At 39.1% G+C, this 22,003-nt stretch overlaps 3 protein-coding genes and 1 long non-coding RNA gene across 4 annotated transcripts in view; 3 read left to right on the top strand and 1 right to left on the bottom strand.

Annotated features, from left to right (window-relative positions):
* Positions 1-793: 793 nt before the first annotated feature.
* Positions 794-6,005, top strand: LOC139964171 (uncharacterized). Its single transcript, XM_071965561.1, has 2 exons — positions 794-1,599; positions 2,749-6,005. The coding sequence occupies exons 1-2, from the start codon at positions 1,275-1,277 to the stop codon at positions 3,813-3,815; spliced, it is 1,392 nt and encodes a 463-aa protein (XP_071821662.1). The 5' UTR covers positions 794-1,274; the 3' UTR covers positions 3,816-6,005.
* A 2,344-nt stretch (positions 6,006-8,349) lies between these two features.
* On the top strand, positions 8,350-9,426 carry LOC139964098 (serum paraoxonase/arylesterase 2-like). The gene has a single exon (XM_071965448.1). The coding sequence runs from the start codon at positions 8,350-8,352 to the stop codon at positions 9,424-9,426; it is 1,077 nt and encodes a 358-aa protein (XP_071821549.1).
* A 242-nt stretch (positions 9,427-9,668) lies between these two features.
* On the top strand, positions 9,669-12,382 carry LOC139963864 (uncharacterized). Its single transcript, XR_011791777.1, has 2 exons — positions 9,669-11,219; positions 11,798-12,382. It is a non-coding gene; the product is annotated as an uncharacterized lncRNA (long non-coding RNA).
* Positions 12,383-14,570: 2,188 nt separating this feature from the next.
* Positions 14,571-22,003, bottom strand: part of LOC139963862 (sushi, von Willebrand factor type A, EGF and pentraxin domain-containing protein 1-like) — a 31,211-nt gene continuing 23,778 nt past the window's right edge. The window contains exons 20-25 of the mRNA XM_071965072.1: positions 21,399-21,572; positions 20,662-20,901; positions 20,041-20,220; positions 19,270-19,434; positions 17,995-18,057; positions 14,571-17,701 (exon numbers count right to left, since the gene is read on the bottom strand). Coding sequence (XP_071821173.1) covers positions 17,346-17,701; positions 17,995-18,057; positions 19,270-19,434; positions 20,041-20,220; positions 20,662-20,901; positions 21,399-21,572 — 1,178 coding nt within the window. The 3' untranslated portion in view covers positions 14,571-17,345. The remainder of the gene's footprint in view (positions 17,702-17,994; positions 18,058-19,269; positions 19,435-20,040; positions 20,221-20,661; positions 20,902-21,398; positions 21,573-22,003) is intronic.

Below are 22,003 nucleotides of genomic sequence, written 5' to 3' on the forward strand. Positions count from 1 at the left end.
ACCTACGTAAAGTTGGGCTAGAATACGATTCCTCCTGAAGCCCAAACCACGAGGCATGCATGTGAATAAACGCAATAGGCATTGCATGTAGTGAAAAAAAATTGTTCGAGCTAGACTAACAACTCGATTGAGTTCAAATGCGGTGGTATTTCAAGCTCAATGAAACCTTTCTGTTGGATTTAATGACGCACAAGGAACGTTTATGTTTTACAGTAGGCCTAGTGCATACAAGCGAATCTGCTTTGTTTAGAACTTTGGATTTTCTTTCGGATGTTATACTAATCTACGTTTGAGACTATCATCACTATTGTTATTGTGCCAGTTTGACTGGTAAGTGAGCACATTCATACATCACTCTGTATAAAACCCGCCAAAAACGTGATCTTGAGATTTACGTTACTTTGGGTCAGCTTGCGAGTTACCTCTTCAGATATTGGGAAATCGTTGCGAAATCGCCGCAAATTTTGTAAAAAAAACTTTTAAACACGTGGCTGCATCCTATGCAGCCTACCGCTCTGCCACCTCACCGCCCAAAAAAATTCGAACACCACCTCAATTTTGAAACTTTTCGGTCTGAAAAATGAGATTTTTAGGCATTTTTTGCACGTGTAGCACGCGTGCACACTATAGTTCATTTGACGGAAAAGACACACCTGGCTGACTTGCAAGGATAACCGCCCTTCTGACGTCCTACTTGTTCAAAATTGGCATTTAATTTAATTATTTTTTCTCTCTCTTTTTTTTCTCTCTCTTTTTTTTTTCTCTTTTTTTTTCTTTTTTTTTTTGACCAAGAGCAGGGGGGTCCGGACCCCCTGGACCCCCCCTGGATCCGCGCCTGACATTACGCCGAAAATAACAGTTATGCTGACACGAAATGCACGCACAGCTCCGTACTGAACAGTTCACAACAGAAAAGATCATCACAGTGACGTCATTCACTGACCTGAGGGCTGTTCAAGGTCGTTGCAGTGTTTGCAAATTCCTAAATTACGGAGGGGAAAAAACGATGTTTTAATTCCCTTTTTTATAACTTTCCGGTGTGCTATTTGAAAAATTAAAAAAATATGTTGCTTGGTAACATATAAACTACATTATGTATGAAAATGAGAGATTTTTTTTCTGTCACTATCGTTCTACTTTAAGTAAACAAACCTTGATGCACGGTTCAACCGACGAATCAGAGACGCCGCTTTAACAAGCTTCGGTACGCCGATTTTCACTGTCACGTGGTATACGCCGGACGCTTTACCTGGAGAGTCATGTAAACGATTACGATGGCGGACCATGAAAGTTGCTCGAAAAATGCTTGTTTTGCTCACTGTTATGGTGTTTCTGGAATTTTAAAGCCTTTCACAGTGACAACATGGAACACATTATTGAAAAGTGTTACACTTTGGAAAGATCTAGTGGGTTATCAGGCCGATATAGCAAGTGAATTTTTACGTGTTAATGGCGATGTTGATATTACCACACTACCTATCCCAGAACATGGTGGTATCCACGAGAAATGTTATCGGTATTTTACCGACTCCTCAAAGCGCAAGCGAGGTATAAACAACAAGAAGAAAGACATTGTGGTTGAATCATGCAATGAACCAGGTAAGACTTTAATTTCGGATGTAACAAATACGTATAAAGCACATTTTATGATGTTCAATTTGGATCATCATTATGAGTTACACTCATACATGTAGCATGTAAGGCTCATAATTGACACTTAAGCCTGGATTTGATCAACGATATCTATCAAGGAATGATCCAAATCACTCAACTGTATGTGTTTTTCATATGTGTAGTTCCTCAGAAATGTAATGATTTCAAAATATTTAAAGTTCTGTGGTTATGCACCGTACAATTGAGCAGAATTTGACCACAAAATGTCTGCCGTGTCAAGTTCTTTCATACCCGTTAAATTGACACATTCGTCGATAAGCTAACTGTAGTGTAGGCCTTAGTATACATCCATTGACTTTGGATGCTGTTTGCTATGCTCTGAGCCTAGTCTTAGCTCCGACAGGTCAGGTCCCAGAGAGTAGTGGTATCATATTGAGATAATGTTGGTTATTTTTAGGGTGTAAGATTTCCAAATGCCCGAAAAATGTGCAAAACTTGGGGGAAGGTGTTAAAAGCTTAAGAAAAACCACAAGTTGGTCAGCAAATAGCTGAAATGGATTCAAGCTCATGAAATATGTAATTCTGCTTGATTGCAAAATGTTTAGATGGCCTGCTGTATCGTTGCTAGTAATATTTGAAGGTGCGTCAGTTATGAGGGTGCGTCAATTATGAAGCCTTTACTATATACATGTACATGCATAATGAATTTCATCTAGCTATCTTGATGCACAGTCAGTGCATGACTCGCCTATGCATGTGCAGTATTTATACTTGAATGTTAGACATGATAAATAAAGAAATAGAAATTTATAATTTTGGTCTCATATTGTAGTTATGTGGCTATTGTCTAAAAAGCTGCCATATTGCAGAGTTACGTCCAATTTTCAATACAATTGTAGTTCCTTATTTTTTTATTTTTTTTTCAAATTATATGGTAGTTTTGTAAAATCAAAAATGTCATGTATTCCCAACTGGAAAATACTATGAGCAACATAATTTAAATGTATTTACACAAACAGGACAAATTATGCTTGTGTTTTTCCATTCTTAATTCTTGTCATTGCATGTACTAGTACTTGTTTACCGGTACCTACAAATTGATTCACACATCATTTTTATTTCATTCTTTCACAGAATTGGAACCATCCACTTCCAGCGGGGAACCCAAAGCTAAGGATACGTCATCTACAGCAGAAACAAGGTTGTTACGCTCTAGCTCCAGTGTGGTCAGCTTTCGCAAGATATTATCTAATCCTGTCCTTCCTGAGGTGTGCATTATCTGTTGTGGCAACAAGTCATGGAGAGATCGCGAGGGACGAAAGAAGAAAGAACCTTTGCTTTTATGTGAACTGCCAGATGGTGGCAAACTAGCAATAGCTGCTAATGACAAGAAAGATATCCGGATATTGATTCAGATTCGTGAAAGAGACTGTGTGGCCATCAAAGTGAGATACCACCGGAGCTGTTTCAAAGGTTACACAAATTACTTAACCAGAAACAATGCAGCGCCAAAGGAACAGATGTATGCCAAAGGATTTGATGCCTTTTGTAAATACAACATTGATCAGAAGATCATAGTGGAGAAGAATATCTACCTCTTTACGAAATTGAAGAAGCAGTTTTGCAAAGCTGTGAAAGACGTGGAAGGCATCGATGCCAGTGGGTACAAGACGTACAATTTGAAGCAACGCCTACAACGCAGGTATCCCCAGCTGTGTTTTCTAAAGCCAAAGAAAATATATGCTAGTGAAATGGTGTACATTGAGACACTATCAACTGAAGAAATTGTGCCAGGTGTCATGGGTTCTGAATCTGATACCACCACTACTGACACAGACACCACAGACCACGAGAAAGAGGTGCCACCAAAGCGACAGAGGCATGGCAGTGGCTACCAAACTAGACCAAATGAGATGTCATCACTCAGGGACAGGTATTCTACTGCATTGGACCTGAAGAAAGAAATGCTACAGGGAACAGCATCAACCAACCTTCCATGGCCTCCAACATCAACAGATTTATCAATATTCGCAGCACGCAGTATGGTACCAACAAAGCTGTATAACTTTCTGGCATGGGTTGTTGGCATTTCCGATGAACCAGATGATAAGGAGAAAGTGAAGACTACAGATGCAGAGGATCGTCACATCCTTGCCATTGCTCAGGACATCATGTATTTGGCCACGAAAGGAATGACATAAATATATACCCTAATAAAACTTCTGGTGCACACTTACAACCATTGAATTGAAGTTGGGAATAATTTTTATTCTGTGAAGTGGTGTATTATGTGCATAAGTATTAATACAGCAACTGCACCCCTGGCCGTAACCATTATGTAGTGTTTGTAAATGTTGGTGTATTAACAATATGAAATATCTACAGGTAGTAAAAAGCTGTTACTCCAAGACAGTGACAAAGTAACTCTTTAGTCAAAGTAGGATTCATCTATGTATATTTATTTAAAATAATTCAACATGCATTGCATTTATTTACAATTCTATAGTGTACCATTGCAACACTCTTAAATATAGGTGAGTTTGCACATTTGACAGAAGATTTTGGTTCATTTTGTAGCCTATGTGAAATGCATTTATAATAAAGTAGTAGATTTGGATTTGAGTGGTGCTACAGCTACATAGCTCTTGGAAAGTATAGGTCATTTTCTCTGAATAACACAATTGTAAGATAAGTCGTTTATATTCACTCACTCATTAATTAAGCTCCCTTTATGGTTAATTGGATGATTTCAATCTCTTGGAATATATCTTGGCTAATTCATTTTCATGAAATATTCATGTACATTGTAAAAAATCTAAATCAACAGGCTAAGTAGGCCAAAATTTGAATTTTTTGAGAAAACACGTCAAATATACGATGTTTTGGGATGGATTTCACGAAGTGCATGTTGTATTTTAATATATTTTTTAATTGTATTTGAATTAAGCAACCAGTGTTGTCACTTGATCAAGAGAAATCATAATGCAAATTTGGCTTTGCAAAAGTTCCTTATGTTGTCTGCAGCTTTTTTTTTAAGGGAATTCTTGTTTCGGGCCTTTTGTCTTTAGGCGGGAATTTCTGGGAAGTGCTCCACTTCTGGAGGTGGGAACTGCCATAGTCTGAAAGAGACATAAAATATCCACAATTTAAGCTACATTTCAGGTAGTGCCAAGGAGGGGACTACTAAACATAATTTAGAAGTGCATTTCAGCCTTACGCCCTATAGTCTATTTACCATGTACTCTAAATAAATAAGGACTAACAAAGTCTTCCCTGTAAGCTATATCAAGCCCATCATTTAAAAATACGGAAGGTCTGTCACAATTAAACGTTATCCCACTTAGAGCATGGATGTGACCTAACTGCGTATTTCATGTTGTAACAATTTGCAGGGAAATATACGCGCTAGTAAAAAAAAAGAAGCAGTTGAAACAGTGGCACCAAGCGCTGGCATGCACATCAATTCTCTAAATGGGGTAAAGTTTATATTGTGCTGTTAAATACTTCATGTACTATAAATAGTACAGATCATGTTATATGGTATGGGAAGAAAACACAACAGGTCTGCAAAAGAGTATAAGATATCATAAAACTCTTTATAAATAATATCTCAAGGGACAATTACTGTGTTACCTTAAATTGTACAACGCTTGTAATTAAAATAAAGTGATAAAATGGCAAAAATCTGTTATTTTGGGGAAATTTCATCAACTATTTGGTGTTTCGTTTCAACACTTCATGAAGTGCACGTCCTCATTAGATGCCAATTCCAATATCATTACTTATAAAAAACAATATGGGTCATTGTAGGATGTCAAATCCCTGAACAAACAGTGTAATACCATATTTCACTTGCATGACACGCAGTCCTTTTTAAAGGAATTCTTGTTTTTTAGTGTTTTGTTTTTAGGCGGGATTTACTCAAAAGTGCCCCATTTCTGGGAGTGGGAACTGTTGGGATATTGAAAGGACACACAATACCTACATTTTAAGCCGCATTTCATGTAGTCCCCAGGAGATGACTGCAAGAATTAATTTAGAAAGCTGTTTTGACTTCATGCTCCATAGTCTATATGGCTTTGTGAAGCTTTCAGACAACAACTTTTGTGTGTATGTGTGTGTCGGGGGAGGGGACGTGTAGAGAAAGGCGGCGGAATGTAGAGCCCTGAATCCCCGCCCCCACCGCTGCTTTCCCCCTTTTTTGTAGTAGGTGCCAAGCAGACGTTATCATAATAGACTTCTACGCTTGGTAATAGAGTAAGGCTATTCCATGTTTATTATCCAATAGTTCCATACTTTCAAGGTATATGACGTACGGTATACTATATGTAACTAAATTTGACCATTTATGATCTGATACTCTTTATGCTAATTCAAAGTAAATGATCTAGCAACGCCGAGGTAGAGAATTATGTGTTTGAGGAGGCGGAGGGGGGGGGGGTAGACCACTATGGTTTTAAACACCTATATTCCTTTTTTTTGGGAGTGAGGGGGGGTCGAATGCTGTAAGTTGAATCAGGAATAAAATCATCGCATGATGGCGTGTATCATATATATATATATATATATATTGTGAGTAATGTACTCACCGATGTGATTATACTTCTGTGTTAAGGACGCATTGATCCGATGAAAATCAGGGCTCCAGATGCCAAATGTCTCATAAAAAATACAGAAAAGAAATCATATAAATATAAAAAAGAAAAGAGAAAAATATTTTCAGTCCGACCCAAATGGACCCAAACTAAACCCAACGTAGACCGAAATTGAAGCTGTAACGGGGAAAAGATGTCGCAAAAATGTCCACTCCTTTCTGCAAAAAAATGTCCGTCGATGATCATTACATATATATATATATATATATATATATATATTTCGGGGCGGGGCGTGGGGGGCGTGGGCGGGGCGTGGGCGGGGGCGGGAGAGAAGATTATTGTCAATTTCGAATGAATGCATAATAACAGGTCATATACTGTATATGGACAACATACGAAAGTGTACGGTAATTCATGCATGACAACGGTGAGAGGTATAACGTCGTTTATTCCTATTAAATTTCGCGATGACATGTACGGTATATTGCCAGCATATTTATCATCGGATTAAGGTTTTAAGCACTTTTGGGGATGAAATTTAAAAAATTATATGTATCCAGGAAAGAGAAACTCTATATGCCGTGTCTAACTTTGAACAGGTTCAGGCTGGCCAATTTTGGACAGAACGAAAATTCAATTTAAGCCACTCAGATAAGGCTTCACTTTGTGAAACCTGTTAAATGAGAGTACACAACGTTTGACCACTCAGTATAGATAACAGGGATCAACAACTAAAACAGGAATGATGCTTGCCTGGTTTTCTTTGTTGTAAGGGCTCTGATATATCAGGCCTATCGAATGAGGGTTTTGCCGTCGCGTCGGAGACAAGACTCGTAACGGGAGATTCTCGTCTTGTGTGATGCCGTTGTCGCCACAAAAATCAGTCAAAGTTTTTGTACGTGGCTTCTTCGACCGCAGTGTAAACACGTTAGCCATACCCCTAAGTTTAAAATTCCACGTGTATATACTGTTTTGTCTTTACAGTCAAATCTGGAAACCTGTTTCGTTGATCAACGGAGGTGTGTTGTATGTAGGTTCTCGCAAAAGGAATGTAGTAGGCCGAACTAGAAATGAACGTGCATTGGCTTACGTGTTACAATGTATAAGTAACACAAGAGAGGAATTTATTCCATGGTTGAGACTGTTTGTCAACCTAAATACGTAACAATATACAGATGTCCATTGTGTAATTTGCACAGCATTTCCAAACAGTGACGTATCAATTACTAAGTTATATGTCGTCTGAAACACCGCATAGAAACATATACCAACGCGTGATCTTAATAGCGCGCCTATGGTGGGAGCACCTGAGCGCTGAGATATGTTAACAGCGCCGACGGTACTATAGACACTTGACTTCTTACTTTAAGTGAAGCTGTATTAGGAACATGTTTCTATGCATAACAGATAAGGTACGTCACAACTGCAAATGAACTGGGGTATTCCGGTATGATTCGCCATCCCTTCCTTCCTTCATCACTTGGATCTCTTTAGAAACTCTACGGTTTCCCTGTCAGTGAATTCAAAATATAATCTTAGGTGTGCAGACGCGCGCGTAAGCTGGCCTCATGTTTTTGTGTGTAGGAAGTATAGCCATCAAAGTAGAGCCTTTGGCGCAAATGCAAATACGATGCTTGTTGAATTACTATATAAATGCGTGAAGTTTTATGCAAGCGCACACTGAAGCTTTCTTTGAACATGCGCAGTGTATATGTCAAACATTCTGTGGCCTCTCTCTCTTACTCGGATTTGATTCATACGTGATACCCAGTTCACGTCACAACTTAAAGACCAGTCAGTCTCAGGCTCACAAATTATGCCACAAAGGCGAATTTACTGTCTACCCAAAAAAGCATGATTAATTCTCACTGTGACAGTTCAATGTCTAATTTAACGCCTCTAAATGTCTGAGGACGATTTACAGAGCCAGAAATTTCAGGGAAAGTATTTTTCTGAACAGTTTTAGCAAATAGTTGTCTAGAATTTGGGGTCGATGCTGAACATGGCCGTTATGGATTCAGTACTCTTCTAAAATAGCGTTTATTTACGTTATACCTACCTGTATGTTTTCTCCCCCAGTCATTAAACAAATCATCCATTGTGTTCTCTTCTTGATCAGCTCTTCTCGTAACTCCGCACTATGTGGTGGAAGATCATTATACTCGGGATTTCTGTGGTCTTGGCTTGGCGGATATTGGGCTTTGTCTATTTCATGGGTCCTCATCGAACGATACATACACACTGGCCAGGCCCTTGTCGGAATCTGGCCCCAATAAGGTCTGGTGCAGAAGGTATCGCGCTTTCTAGTCTGCAGGGGTTAGCCTTCATCTCGTCTGGATACAAAACAGCTGACGTCACAGATGAACGGATAAAAAACTCTCTAGCCAGAGTTTTTCTCTTCGACTTTAACAAACCTGACGGGGACGCCAAAGAGTTAGAGCTTATAGGTGACGTCAGACTGGCGTCACCACATGGTATATCTTTATGGGAAGACAAAGAAGGCATCCAAATCTTCTTGGTGGATCATCGGTTAACCGAAGATACGATTGAGATCGAGCCACCGCTCTCACTAAGGCATACCAGGACAATTTATAATCCTTTATTTGCTAATCTGAATGACGTCATTGCGACAGGTGACTCGAGCTTTTACGTCACAAATGCAGCGTCTGTGCGTGATGGCCCTTTGCTTACCATCTCATTCCTGCTACAGTTATCAACAGGCAGTGTAGTCTATTACGACGGAGTTACAGCCAGACAGGTAGCGGGGAATGGTAAAATCCTAAACGGAATAACGTCCTCATCCGATGGGAGGTTCATATTCGTCTCGTACATGGTTGATGAAGCTATAGTCGTGTTTCGGAGAGAGGGAGACGGCTCTTTGATGAGAGTCCAAACCATCAGTTTGTCAGCTATCCTCGACAACCTATTTTATGATCCAGCAACTGGAGATTTGCTAGCAAGCTGTGGTATCCCGATAGGATTCTTCACTATGATCACTGACTATGGTCATAAAGCGCCCTCAAATTTACTTCGTATCAGACCTTTGTCTGGTGGACGAGATAACCCCTTTGAAACTTATAATATCGTGGAGCTATTTGCAGATGACGGATACCTGCTGTCGGTGTCCTCGAGTGCTGCTTTATTTCAAGACAAGTTGTTACTGGGAAGCGTGCTAGAGAAAGCAGCACTATGCGAGATCAGATACGCAAATGACTGAGTGAATAGAAGCGCCAGGCTGCTTTATGGCAGGGGTGGGGGGGGTGGAGGCAAATTGCTTTGGAAGGGGAGGAGGCAGAAGGTTGGCGTTGCAAGAATCGCTATAGCAACGTAGAGGTGGATGCTAACTGCATTAAGGGTAAAGGGTTGTGGGTGGGTGGGTAGGGAAGGGAGGGACGGGTAAGTCCATGGGTTTATATGGCAGTAATGTATGAAAACATTTGCTATGGAAGGGGGAGGGGGGTGTGAGCGGCATGATCCTTTTTATGGCAGATGTAGACGCGAAATTTCCTTGAACGGGAGAGAGGAGAGGTGTGGCTATGAGAGGGACGAGAGCCTACAGATTGTTTATAATAGAGGAGTGGGCGCTGAATTGTTCTACAAGTCGCTGTGATAATTGAAACTTGTTTCATAAAGGCCAATGGGAAGAGCTAGAGGGGTGTGGGGGGGGGGCGGGTGTTAAGCCATTTCATTGTTTGTAGTACGTATTAACAATTTCAAAGATAAATCGATGATTCACCGTGTCAGTAATGAACACAAGAGTTAGTGAAATTTGACAGTAACGGATTCATCACCGTTCAACATTTAATTTTTTTTTTATGAAGATTGTATCGAACAGCGATAAATTGCACGTGTACATATATTGGCCGCCTGCAATGAGGTTTTTTGAGTGTTTATGGTGGTTTACTGGCTCCGCTAGCAACCCTAATAAATTTGCAGGTATCCTGTTCCTCGCTTAAATAGCTAACTGTGAAATCAATAATGAATAATGTAATTAATAATGTAATAAAGGGAACAATTGAGTGAACACGATCTCCCGAGTATCAATGTACCAAGCCCTTCCCTCCACTGGATCCTTTTAATAAGGAAACAATGAAAAGAATGCAAGACAATAGAAAACATGATCAATGTTTAGTTTTACTATAAATCATAGTCCATGAGTGTATGGTTGACAATCCACAAAAATTATTCGAAAATAACTCTTACATCTCTTGTTCGTCACCAACAAAGAGACATTTCTCCAGGGAAAGGACTCAATTCCCGGGGACTTTCTGACAACAACCCCCCCCCCACCTCCTCCACTACCCTCCCTCACACTTTTTGGAAGCTTACTGTGCCACTGTAAGAAATTGTACTCAGGCTATATATTATTATAGCTGAATCTGTTCCGTGGCTCCGAATCCAGATAGAGTATCGATTTATAGCTTAGACCAGCTGGGAGTCTCTGATGTGGAAAGTAAACAAGAAAACAATTGAAAATCAAAATCGCATTCCGCAAATTTTGAGCACTATTGTGTGGAATAGGTTTGGAGCTATAAAGGTGACAAAGCAATGTGTGACTCGATATTTTCAGGCATGTATATGTATATGTATATGAATATGGAATGAATATATTCGTCAAACTGAAACCAGCTGTTATCTCTCTGTACCTTGGACCCGTTTAACGCTTGTGCTAACTTTAATATCAGTCATATATTTTATATGTGCTTTTGTTGGAGTCTCGTTGCTTTCGGAAGACAATTAATTTGTTTGTTTGTCAATGACTCCAGAACAGTCAGATATTTACATTTGGACTAGAAGGAAGCCCCTGTATTTTATTTGATAACTTCGTTCACAGATTACGAATATACAGCATGCAAGAATGCATAAACTTGGAAAGGAGTGAGATCAACATACTGGAACCTGGTTTATACATACTATCGAATCGAATGGATATCGATCGGACGGGCGGAAAGTAACTGAAATCGAAAGCCAGTCTTCCTTCTCAAGATATCCCTGCCATGTCCACTCAAGGTAAAGAACTTGTAATGGGTCGCAACTATAATTTTTGTACCCATGGGCAGGGTTGGGGGGGGGGGAATTGAGGGTTAAGACTTTATGTCATCGATGGGAGTGGTGTAAGGGGATGGGGAAACAATCCATGGATCCTTGCCTGGACATATTCGTTGGTGAGGAGGTTAAGGGTGGTGTATAGTTATGAAGAGAGTCTGATGTAGAACTATAACTATCTTCATATACGCTGCATTTTTATCATTTCAAGCGCTCAAGAAAATCTACGATCACTGTGTCTATGAATATAAGGTTTTTTAAGGTATAGATTTTCACTTTATGCAAGATAACACTAAACCGAGTCTTCGAACTAATGGTACTATTTGTCACTAATAATTCATCATTCTAAAAAGCAGAGTAATGAGAAGATCTGAGGTATAGCAACAATTATGTCATAGATTTTGAACAAATCACGACATCGTCTATGCGTGAGAAGCGAATCTATTCTATAGGAATCACGTATCGTAACTTGTGTGGAGAAACCCCAAGCAATGGGCTGATATATTACGTTTGGTATTTATGACTCTTTTTCTCTTGTGCAGACCAATGTGGAAAATGAAGATCTTTCTAACAGCCATCGCCATATTGCTGGCCTGCTGCGCATGTATTCCGGATTTTCTTGCTTCTTTAACGGCCCATTTGGCGCTGAAGACTTTCGGCGGCACACCCAGTACATGGATGGACACACTATATAGTCTAATTAGTCAATCGTGAATGTTTTAGTTTTTCCTTTAAATTCGTGTAAAGGAAGGACCATTGTTGGATTACACCCAGTAATATTTATTTTTAACAGAATTTAAACGGTTAACACTTTATTTGAGACGTTTAATCTTTTAGTCGTTTAATCTTTTTTCTGTGTTTTTTTTTAGTGTGTGTCACTCTACGTTGCCTCAGTTCAGCGGATTTGTTGGTCAGTGTGTTTTATATATAAACGAAGATTAGTATCGGATGTGTAATGGTACATTTTCAAAACAAACATAAACAAAAACAAACCTTAAAAGTGCTGTAGCAATACAACCTGAATTCTCAGAGCATTCAGAGCAACAGTCTACAACCGATCATAATCTATCTTTGCGCCTTAACTCTTTATTAAAAGTCTTTGAAAATGTTGCCGAATATCTCGTTGAGAGTACACGTTCTAGCGAAAGGAGTGACCCGTGTGGCATGCTATCACGGCAATCATCACCGGTAACATAACAGAGGATTATTGGAAGATAAGAAGAAAATGTTCCAAGAAAGACGCAAGAAAAATGCGCATTGTTCCCTTTATTTTAAGGGGAGGGGTACTGTTATTTGTTTATCGTTGTTTATTTGCGTGAGAACTTTTAATTCACTCCCATATATACACGCGCAAGCACGAACGCTCACACTCACATATACAAGTTGGTTGAAGCAAACACTGTCTGTATAACCAATACTATATAGTAAGACGTTCCTTGTACATCCTCTTGAATTTCATGCATATATAGTTAGGATCCCATCCTACCGAGTTGATATATATGAGACTAAACATTAATAAATCAGTCATCAACACGAATATTTTCGATATTTCAATATTTCGATCTTATATGATTTTAACATGTCGACTCTCAATCTCATAAAAAGCGACGAAGATGGATGTTTCAACTATCTTTCAATTTTTGTTTTGGATAATGTAAACCAGGTGATCTTTTTCAACACATATATTCCGTACGCCTTTGAAGTGGAGGGGTGGGGTGGGGTGGGGGGTTTGTGGTAGGAGTGTATATTGATGGATTTGTAGGGGCATCATATCACAACTACAGTAGCCTGTATAGGAAGGGAGTGACTATCTACACTGTCGATGTCTGTGGAATGCAGATTCTACTATTTGGAGAGCCCGTTGATGATGGCTTAATGAACTCTTCAGGCAATGCATCTCTCAAGGATGAGATTCCGCCTCAAGTTCTGCATGTGCACGGGGAAGGGAAGTGAACTTATTGAGGTCTATTCTTTAAGTTTGGTTATACCATGGTAAGTTTAGTAAAAAGGCATGCATCCGATCACGTACCACTGGCACACTATACGTATATCGATGTATATCAGTTTGTCTGCGGTATACATAATGTATACTTATCTATTCATCATCTCTTGTGGAAGCATTTGTCATTGCACCAAGTGTACACAAATACAATGTTCAAATTGAGTTAGATGTTATTAAGCAAACGTTGATGTTACAAAGGGCATCGAGTTTATCTCACACAGAAATACCATTTCCTGATAAGGCTGATAGCACGCATATACATCAATATGTTTTACATACATTTCCACCAGACATAGGTTCAAGTCAATTAGTCAATAGTATATATAGGCTGTTCGCCGTCTACACAAGTATCTATATTCTCTCAAGGTTAAAGATTGTGGGACGACATGGAGGATGGGATAGAGCGAGAGAGAGGGGAGGGGGGGGGAATTTTACTCATCTACTGTACTTATGATCGACGGAGGAGAAATCAGCGTATTGCATGTTAGACTAGACAAGGAGAGGGATACATAGTGTATGAATGTGGGAGGGGAAGGAAGGGGTGGGGTGCCTCTACCTAGTTTAACCATTAAATTGACTTTAGCAATTAGTTATGTGACGATCCAAACAAATAGACTGTGCTTACCGATTATTTCATATGCTATATATGAAATAATGCTATATAAATATATATATATATATATATATATATATATATAATATATATATATATATGTGTGTGTGTGTTTGTGTGTGTAAGAAGTCAAGTTGTGCTTATTAAAGTGTGTGAGGTTGGAAAGGTGGGTGTACCCACCCCCACCCCTGGATTCACGCCTGGAGAATAAACAAAAGCAACAGACAGATGCAAGTTTGTGATAATCGTAAACTGGTCGTTATTATTCCTGAAATGATTAATTAGTTGATTCTATGACACGTCACATGTCTACATGTTATAAACAATCCAATTAGTTATAGAAAAAAAGTACCGCATGTCAGTATTTGAATATATGATTACAATATATGTGGCACAACATTACAGTCTCCGAATTCAAGAAATTTGAAGTGAAATAAAATGGTTTATTTTCATCATAAGTTGTGACACGTCCGAAAGAGTGAGGCTGGTTACGAAGAAGAATTGAGCATGTAAAATAAGGGGAGAGGAGAGGAAGTGGGAGAGGAGAGGAGGAGCTTTGGGTGAAGAAATTAGCATTTAAAGAGAGGGGCGAGGCGGTTAGTGAAGAAAAAACATACCAACAAAAAGAATGGACTGATATAATACCTCATAAAATAGAAACATGGGCAAAACAAAACAGCATTAGGCATATAAAATAAGGGGGGAGAGGAGAGGAAGTGGGAGAGGAGAGGAGGAGCTTTGAGTGAAGAAATTAGCATTTAAGAGAGGGGCGGGGCGGTAAGTGAAGAAAAAGCATACCAACAAAAAGAATGGACTTATATAATACTTCAGAAAATAGAAACATGGGCAAAACAAAACAGCAGCGTAGAATGAATAAGTTGCATAATTAACGCCCATCAAAAGATATTATGCGTGACAAGATGTCTGATGTATTAATATTGGGTTAATGAAAAGGAAATTATGAACTTACACGACTTCAAAAACAAGCTGAGACAATGAAGTGTGATATACTTAGATTACCATGCTCATATCTAGAAACTAATGTGTTTGTGTGCAAGCACATGTATTAAATTATGCAACCACGTAAACGTGAATGCTAACGGCTAAAAATAGTATAATTTCCTCACAAGGCTGTGCATTGACTAACCCATCAGTATATGCATCATGATCGGAACAAGCAATGTAGAAAAAACGTTAGGATCAAGAGTATAGGCTGTTTATTGAACAACCCATCAGTATATGCCTCATGATGGAATAAGCAATGTAGAAAGAACGTTATGATCAAGTGTATAGGCTGTGCATTGAGCAACCCATCAGTATATGCCTCATGATGGAATAAGCAATGTAGAAAGAACGTTAGGAATAAGAGTATAGGCTGTGCATTGAACAACCAATCAGTATATGCCTCATGATGGAACAAGCAATGTAGAGAGAACGTTAGGATCAAGATTATAGGCTGTACATTGAACAACCCATCAGTATATGCGTCATGATCGGAACAAGCAATGTAGAAAGAACGTTAGGAATTAGAGTATAGGCTGTGCATTGAACAACTCATCAGTATGTGCCTCATGATGGAACAAGCAATGTAGAAAGAACGTTACGATCAAGATTATAGGCTGCGCATTGAACAACCCATCAGTATATGCCTCGTGATGGAACAAGCAATGTAGAAAGAACGTTAGGATCAACAGTATATGCTGTGCACTGAACAACCCATCAGTATATGCCTCATGATGGAACAAGCAATGTAGAAAGAACGTTAGGATCAAGAGTATAGGCTGTGCATTGAACAACCCATCAGTATGTGCCTCATGATGGAACAAGCAATGTAGAAAGAACGTTAGGATCAAGAGTATAGGCTGTGCATTGAACAACAACACATCAATATATGCCTCATGATGGAACAAGCAGGCAGACTAGTGCACTTTTATCGCTAAATAATGTCAAGTTTTTTCGTCACTAGTTGTGACACGTCAAGAAGAGAATATTAATTGGTAGTGATATTAAATGTAAGTAAATATCGGCAATGTATACAGGTATCTTATCAAGTATAAAATAGTAAAAGCATGTGGCGTAGCAACAGGACCCGGTGCAGCAAACGGCAATAGGCCACAAAGGCGAGTCCACATTCAATGAATGTAAAAAATTTCCTTTTAATTTCCTTTTATTTGGCACCTGTATATAGACGCCCGGATATGACCCTCTACGGCCTTTTGCTGTAGCGGTCAGGATTTCGTTTGAATTTCCCTTTTCTTTATCGGTAGTTCTTACTGGTCAACGCTGAGGACCCAAGCCCGGTGCGGTCGCACGGGCCTAGCTACGCCGCTGCACATGTTAATATGATTTTTCATCACGATAAGATGTGACACGTCCAAGAAATATATATGAATATCGTCGTAAATTTTGTTAACAAATGTTGAAATGCTAAAAGCTAACATTACATTATATGATATCAATGAAAGTAGCATTCATAGCAATGTATTTATAAAACACTGAAACTTCGTAACTGGGAGGACCATACGTCCTACACATGCATGTTTCGTTTGTTCCATGCCGTGTGACAGAATATATGAAAATACTACAAAGTCAGCGTCCATATAGCTGGCTAAGCTAAGCTATGTGTTTATGCATTCTGAGTACAACAGTAGTTACAACTAAATGTTTATATTTTCCCCTGTTTTAAGGAAAGAGAATGCACTCGAAATCAACGCAAAACGTTAGCTATAATTGTAGCCCTTACTTCTTGTAAGATAAGGGAATGAAGATAACGTAGAAACTAGGAATTGTGGGAGAGTGAATGCAGTTTCATTACTGCTTCCAGTCTCAAATATATGGAGGGAGAAGAGATAGACGGGGCGGGGCGGTAAAAGATACACTTCGCATTTCAAAATTGGTTCTTTTCTGTTATCTGCTATCAACAAATGGTGCACTTAAACTTTGCCAAAAAGGTAGCAGACATTTGATTTATGAGAAAGACCACATGTTTTAATGTTACAAATTTGGCTCTTTCCACAGTACTTTCATTCAAAATGGTTTCCCTGTTGTCAAAGGTAGCACTTAGACTTTCCACAAAGGTAGCATACGCTTCATTTATGAGACAGAGCATATTCTTTAATGTTCCCCCCCCCCAAAAAAAAAAGGAAAGCAAAATACTAGTTTCATAACTAACGGGGACACTTGTAAGATATGAGAATTTGGACCCTTCAAGTGTTTTTATTTACAGGACGTCCTTTAAATTTAATGAAAATGGGGAATTATCTGATTTTCACAAATGTGGGAAGATTGTTCGAGGGCTTGCATTCGTTCTTTGCATTCCCCCAGGCTACGTTATTCTTAATGAAATGACATAACTGTAACAGATACATAACAGATACTATCAATTAAGTTCACTAGTTCTGCCTCCTTACTATTAACTGATTTTTGTGTGGATTACAGAAGATCCACATGTTCCTTTGTCGCCACCGGTGACATTTTACAGATGGAGGATTAAAGATGGCACGTCATCGAATGCGAGATTACCAATGTAGGGGAAGCAAGACCTCGTTGCTAGGAACTGTGTCTGTAATTTGAAATCCCACGGCTTTGCGAAGGTTGGATCGGATATTTTTTCTGATGTTCCGTCGATACTGATCAGAAATGGAGTATCCAGAATGTACAGACGAGGACAGTAACAGATGTCTTGGTTTCGGTTCAGTGATAGTTCATCCACATTAAGATTGCCATTCAGTGGTGCCTGATCAAAAGGCTTGGCAATGTGTGTAGTAGTTAAGCGAAACTTTGCGACACCCGTGGCGTAGCTGTGGACACGTGTTACTATGGACAGTATGACTGTGGAAGCGAAAATTAGTTTTAGAGGTATTTGTAGCATAATTTGGTATTGTTTGCAAGTAAATTCGAGTTAGTAATCTTGACAAATATTAAATTAGAGAATTTGTGTTTGAATTGACTGTGCATGTTTGTCAACGAATATGTATCCTCCACCCATCACGAATGTTTACTGGTTTATAGCAATTTTAAACATGGCAGAGTCTAATCTTTTTGCTTTGAGAACGGAAATTATATTAATTGTTTCAAGTTTAGCGGGTCTTTCAAATATAAAAACAGTACTTCAGTATACTTACAGGTAGTATTCTGCCTACAGAGTTCTGACAAGGAGACACGTTGTGGGCAGGTTGGACAACGATCTGTTAAGTCAGTGGATGGAAAAAAAGGAGGAGATGAGAAGAAAACATATCGGAAGGGGAAGTACTGCCAATAAATGAGCATGCTAAATATCCAAGTTCCAAATTTTCACTTTTATTTTAAATTTTCTGTCGGAGAACTGTTCTCGGTCATTTAGACTAGTAAACAGCAATTGATTTGTTAGAAATTGAAAACGCCTAAGAAATATCATCAGCAGTGATGATCAACAGTGTAGAGTTTAGCCCGAAAACGCCACGTTTGGTTCTACTAACATAACTGAGAGCAAAAGAGGTTGTTAATATGTAGTGTTTATGGAAAGTTCATCCAGTTGTGCCGAAAAATAAATTAGGTTAGAAACTGATCATCAAAAGGCTCAAACTTGTGCGTTTGAATCTACTGAAATGTGACTGTGTTACGGCGCCCTGTAACTCGGTAGAGTTGGTTTATTGGGGGCAGTTAACATGGTAGGCTATTTACAGAAGCCAAGAAGCTCCTTTCAAATAAATGATTAAAAAGTTCCGCTGATTTCAAGACGAATTATTTTCTCCGTCTCTCTGTAATATTCAATAAGAGCAGTGTAAAATTACTTCAAGATACTAATTAAAAGCAACTTTATGTATAATACGGCTGCAACAATGATCGTGAGCACTGGCTGACTAACTTTTCCAGACTCGCTTGCCTCTAAAGATAATTGTTCGACAAGTGGTAAGCGTGGGCTCACACGTGATAGAACATCTGACCACTGATTGGTTCAATATTACTTACTTCTGAACATCATTAACATTCATCACATCTATCGCTAAATGAACCAATCATGAGTGAGAAAGAAAGCAGCATGTGCTTTTAATCTTTCTTATGTTTATTTTTGTCTAAATTTACGGTCCCAAACCAGACGTCTGAAAAAGCAGGTCAAACAATTTCTTATGTATTTCTTTTTTTTACGGTCGTGGTGCAGGTGCTTGGTAAAACTCAATGGGGTACATGTTCATCCATATCACTTCATTACACTATATCGTGAGTACAAACAATGTCAATTAGTGAGTCCATGTTATGTTTTTGAAAATGCTGATAGTATGAGTAAAAAAACGCATTAAACATATATCTAAAATGTCTTTCTTTGTCTCGACGTAATCCCTCTTCTTTGTTTTAATTAGACGAAATAGTATCATTACTGTTGTTTGGAAATACATTCCATATGTAAACCATATACTTACCTGGACAGGTTTGTGTACACTGATCTCTGGTCACGAAGTTGTTCTCATTACCTCCACAGCCACTGTAGTTGAACGGGACACATACCTTACTGCCAACGTCATAGGCCCATCGCGGGACGGATTTATCGCACGGTCCCTCAACATGTGGTACTAAACAAAAGTTTTCTAAAGGAAGAAAATAATAATTATTATAGTATCGTAAACGCATCATATATGACTGTATAATATAGGTTTGCAAAATGTGACTTCCTACAATACAATGGTGTAGAGGTCTAGGTCGAACCCGGGAACAATGATATCACCGGGCCCACGATTATGAAAATGATAATACATTATGCTCTGCCCCAGGTTACCTTGGGCCCCTAATCGACCTCGGGCTCCTGGCCTGTTGGTGACAATGCATATGACCCTCGTTGCAAAACCATTGCCCCACCCCACTCAATTCCCCGTGACTAACCTTTTAATTACTCCAATATTAAAGCTGCATAGAATCTTACTCAATTGAGCAAACATTCTACGTAGTAGAACGTATTTTTGTGACTTATCAACATCTCACATCGGAACATGCACTCTGTATGGCAGCTACCGTATATAATGCGGTAAACGACATATGTGCGGCACACAATTTTAACCAAAGGTCTTTTATGAATGGTGCCATCAATTTAGCAAAGTTTGTACCCGTCCGCTATGCAGGCTTCATAATAATGTACGACCATTCCACGAATTACAAAGACAGCTACAAAAACCTTTGAGAAGGATCATATCACTTACGCCGTAGGCAAATCTGTTGGCATTCAGACATTGCAGTAAACCCAGTACCCATTTGGAGTCCATAACCGAAAGGCGTCATTGCACAGTTGTCGCCGTTGAAGTAAACTTTACCATAATCGAGCTCGATATTCAGGTCCATTGCTATGTAGCTGTCATGGGGCTTGCTTCTACATCTTCCACCTGAAGGACAAGACGGAAGAAAAAACATGATATAAAAATTGATGTAATTTGATAATAAATTACAGGCCAACTTGGCAACCGGAAAGATACGATCGAACTTGACCTGGAGAATGGTATGTAGAGAGGTATAACCACGGAAGGGTTAAAGGGTTGTGTATTTAATTCAGTTTGCCTACCAATTGTGTAAACAATTCCCTGTTCCTACAACATATTCTCATTCTTTCCTTTGTCCTTTCAAATCCATGTTTTTTTTTAATGTTGCTGTAGGAACAGGGGAAGAGACCAAAGTCATGACACTTCACCAAGTTTAACCCGACCCATCACCACCTCTCCCCTGCTGAATGCTCCAGTTAGACAAAACTGAAAGCGGAGAGGAGAAGAAGCTGAAAGGAAAGAGGAGAGGAAAGAAAACAATAACGCGATACACACATATTTACTCACAGATTTCACAAGAACCGCGATGGAGTAATCGTAAATTACTTGAACCACCCTGTGCACAGACCCCGACTCCCAGATGACAAGATGACGGATAGGTCAATGCATTAGATCCGCAGACTCGGTCTTCCTCCTTGAGACTGCTGACGTCAGCACAGTCAGAAATCTCGAGACAGATACAGACGGCGGTGTTGCTGACAACATCACATTTTTGTCCGAAAGGGCAAGACGTTTGGCTGCACAAATCTGTAGAGTCATGTGAAGCGTACTATGTTACTGTAGGATATTTTACAGAGGTGTACAACTGAAACGCTTAAAGTTTACGGTATTTAATATTTGGTTTGACTTTTGTATATTTTACTATTTTCTTCTTCGTCTTGTCATCAAATAATGTGAAACATTGCGTTATATTTTCGTTATGCCAGCAAAACCCGTCGTGGACAGTGCTCAGAGAAATTTGAATGATTATGGGGAAGAAGAGAATATCGTAAGGAAATTCGAATATCAATTGCCAGAATAATAAACATAGAAGGTTGAGGAGGGCGGTCATGAAGGTGCAAAGACTGCGGAGGGGGTACTGTGGCTAACTTTTCCCCTGAAATATCGGGCAAACTAGTACCTATAGTAGGTTATTGATCCCGATAAAACCGGGTGCGAATTTCCGATAAACCGCGGGGTTTTTCCCCTGGCTCTGACCAAACCTCACCCATCATTTATCTTTAAATATAAATTTGGTAGGTTACCAATGCAAACTGGAGAACTTCCATTCCAATTTCCATTCGCGAGACATTCTAGGCCCGCAGTTGATCCAGCTACAGAAAACCCTTCATTACACGAACAAGTCAACACAGAGCCAATGTTGTAAGAGTTGTCCGAGCATACACCGTTTGTTATATTTATGGGCACGCAGGCAGTTGCTGAAAATAAGAGAATGAGACGTTATCAGGGTTTATCATAGAGGCGATCATATTCCATTATATGTATTAGGTAGCTTTCACAACCCACCCAACACGTGTTATCATGTTATAACACAGATGCATATAAATGCGCAATATATGTCGAAAACGCTAATATAAGCAACTGTACAATTCGGTTCGGGTGTCACAACGTGATGTTGTCACACAACGTCAATGGGTATAGATCTATGCTTACTACAGGGAAGAGTCTTTCGAAAATACATCTTCATTTTGAGGACTTTTAAAGAAATATTGAAATAACATCAGTATCTAGGTTATGAATCGAAGTATTCATAAATGATATTTAGATGTATTTTATAGTTTTGCATCGCACGATTCTTCTCTTCTCCTGCTCTCAGCATGATAAAGTGTTATAATTGTGATTTCAGTGT

The sequence above is a fragment of the Apostichopus japonicus genome, chromosome 22, assembly GCF_037975245.1.
Source record: "Apostichopus japonicus isolate 1M-3 chromosome 22, ASM3797524v1, whole genome shotgun sequence".
NCBI classification, from domain to species: domain Eukaryota; kingdom Metazoa; phylum Echinodermata; class Holothuroidea; order Aspidochirotida; family Stichopodidae; genus Apostichopus; species Apostichopus japonicus.

What these genes read in the sequence shown, in the direction of transcription:
- LOC139964171 (XM_071965561.1), top strand. Translation starts at nt 1,275, where the DNA reads ATGGCGGACCATGAAAGTTGCTCGAAAAATGCTTGTTTTGCTCACTGT. An exon ending in TGAATCATGCAATGAACCAG is followed by an intron (nt 1,600 to 2,748) that starts GTAAGACTTTAA and finishes ATTCTTTCACAG; the next exon opens with AATTGGAACCATCCACTTCC.
- LOC139964098 (XM_071965448.1), top strand. Translation starts at nt 8,350, where the DNA reads ATGTGGTGGAAGATCATTATACTCGGGATTTCTGTGGTCTTGGCTTGG.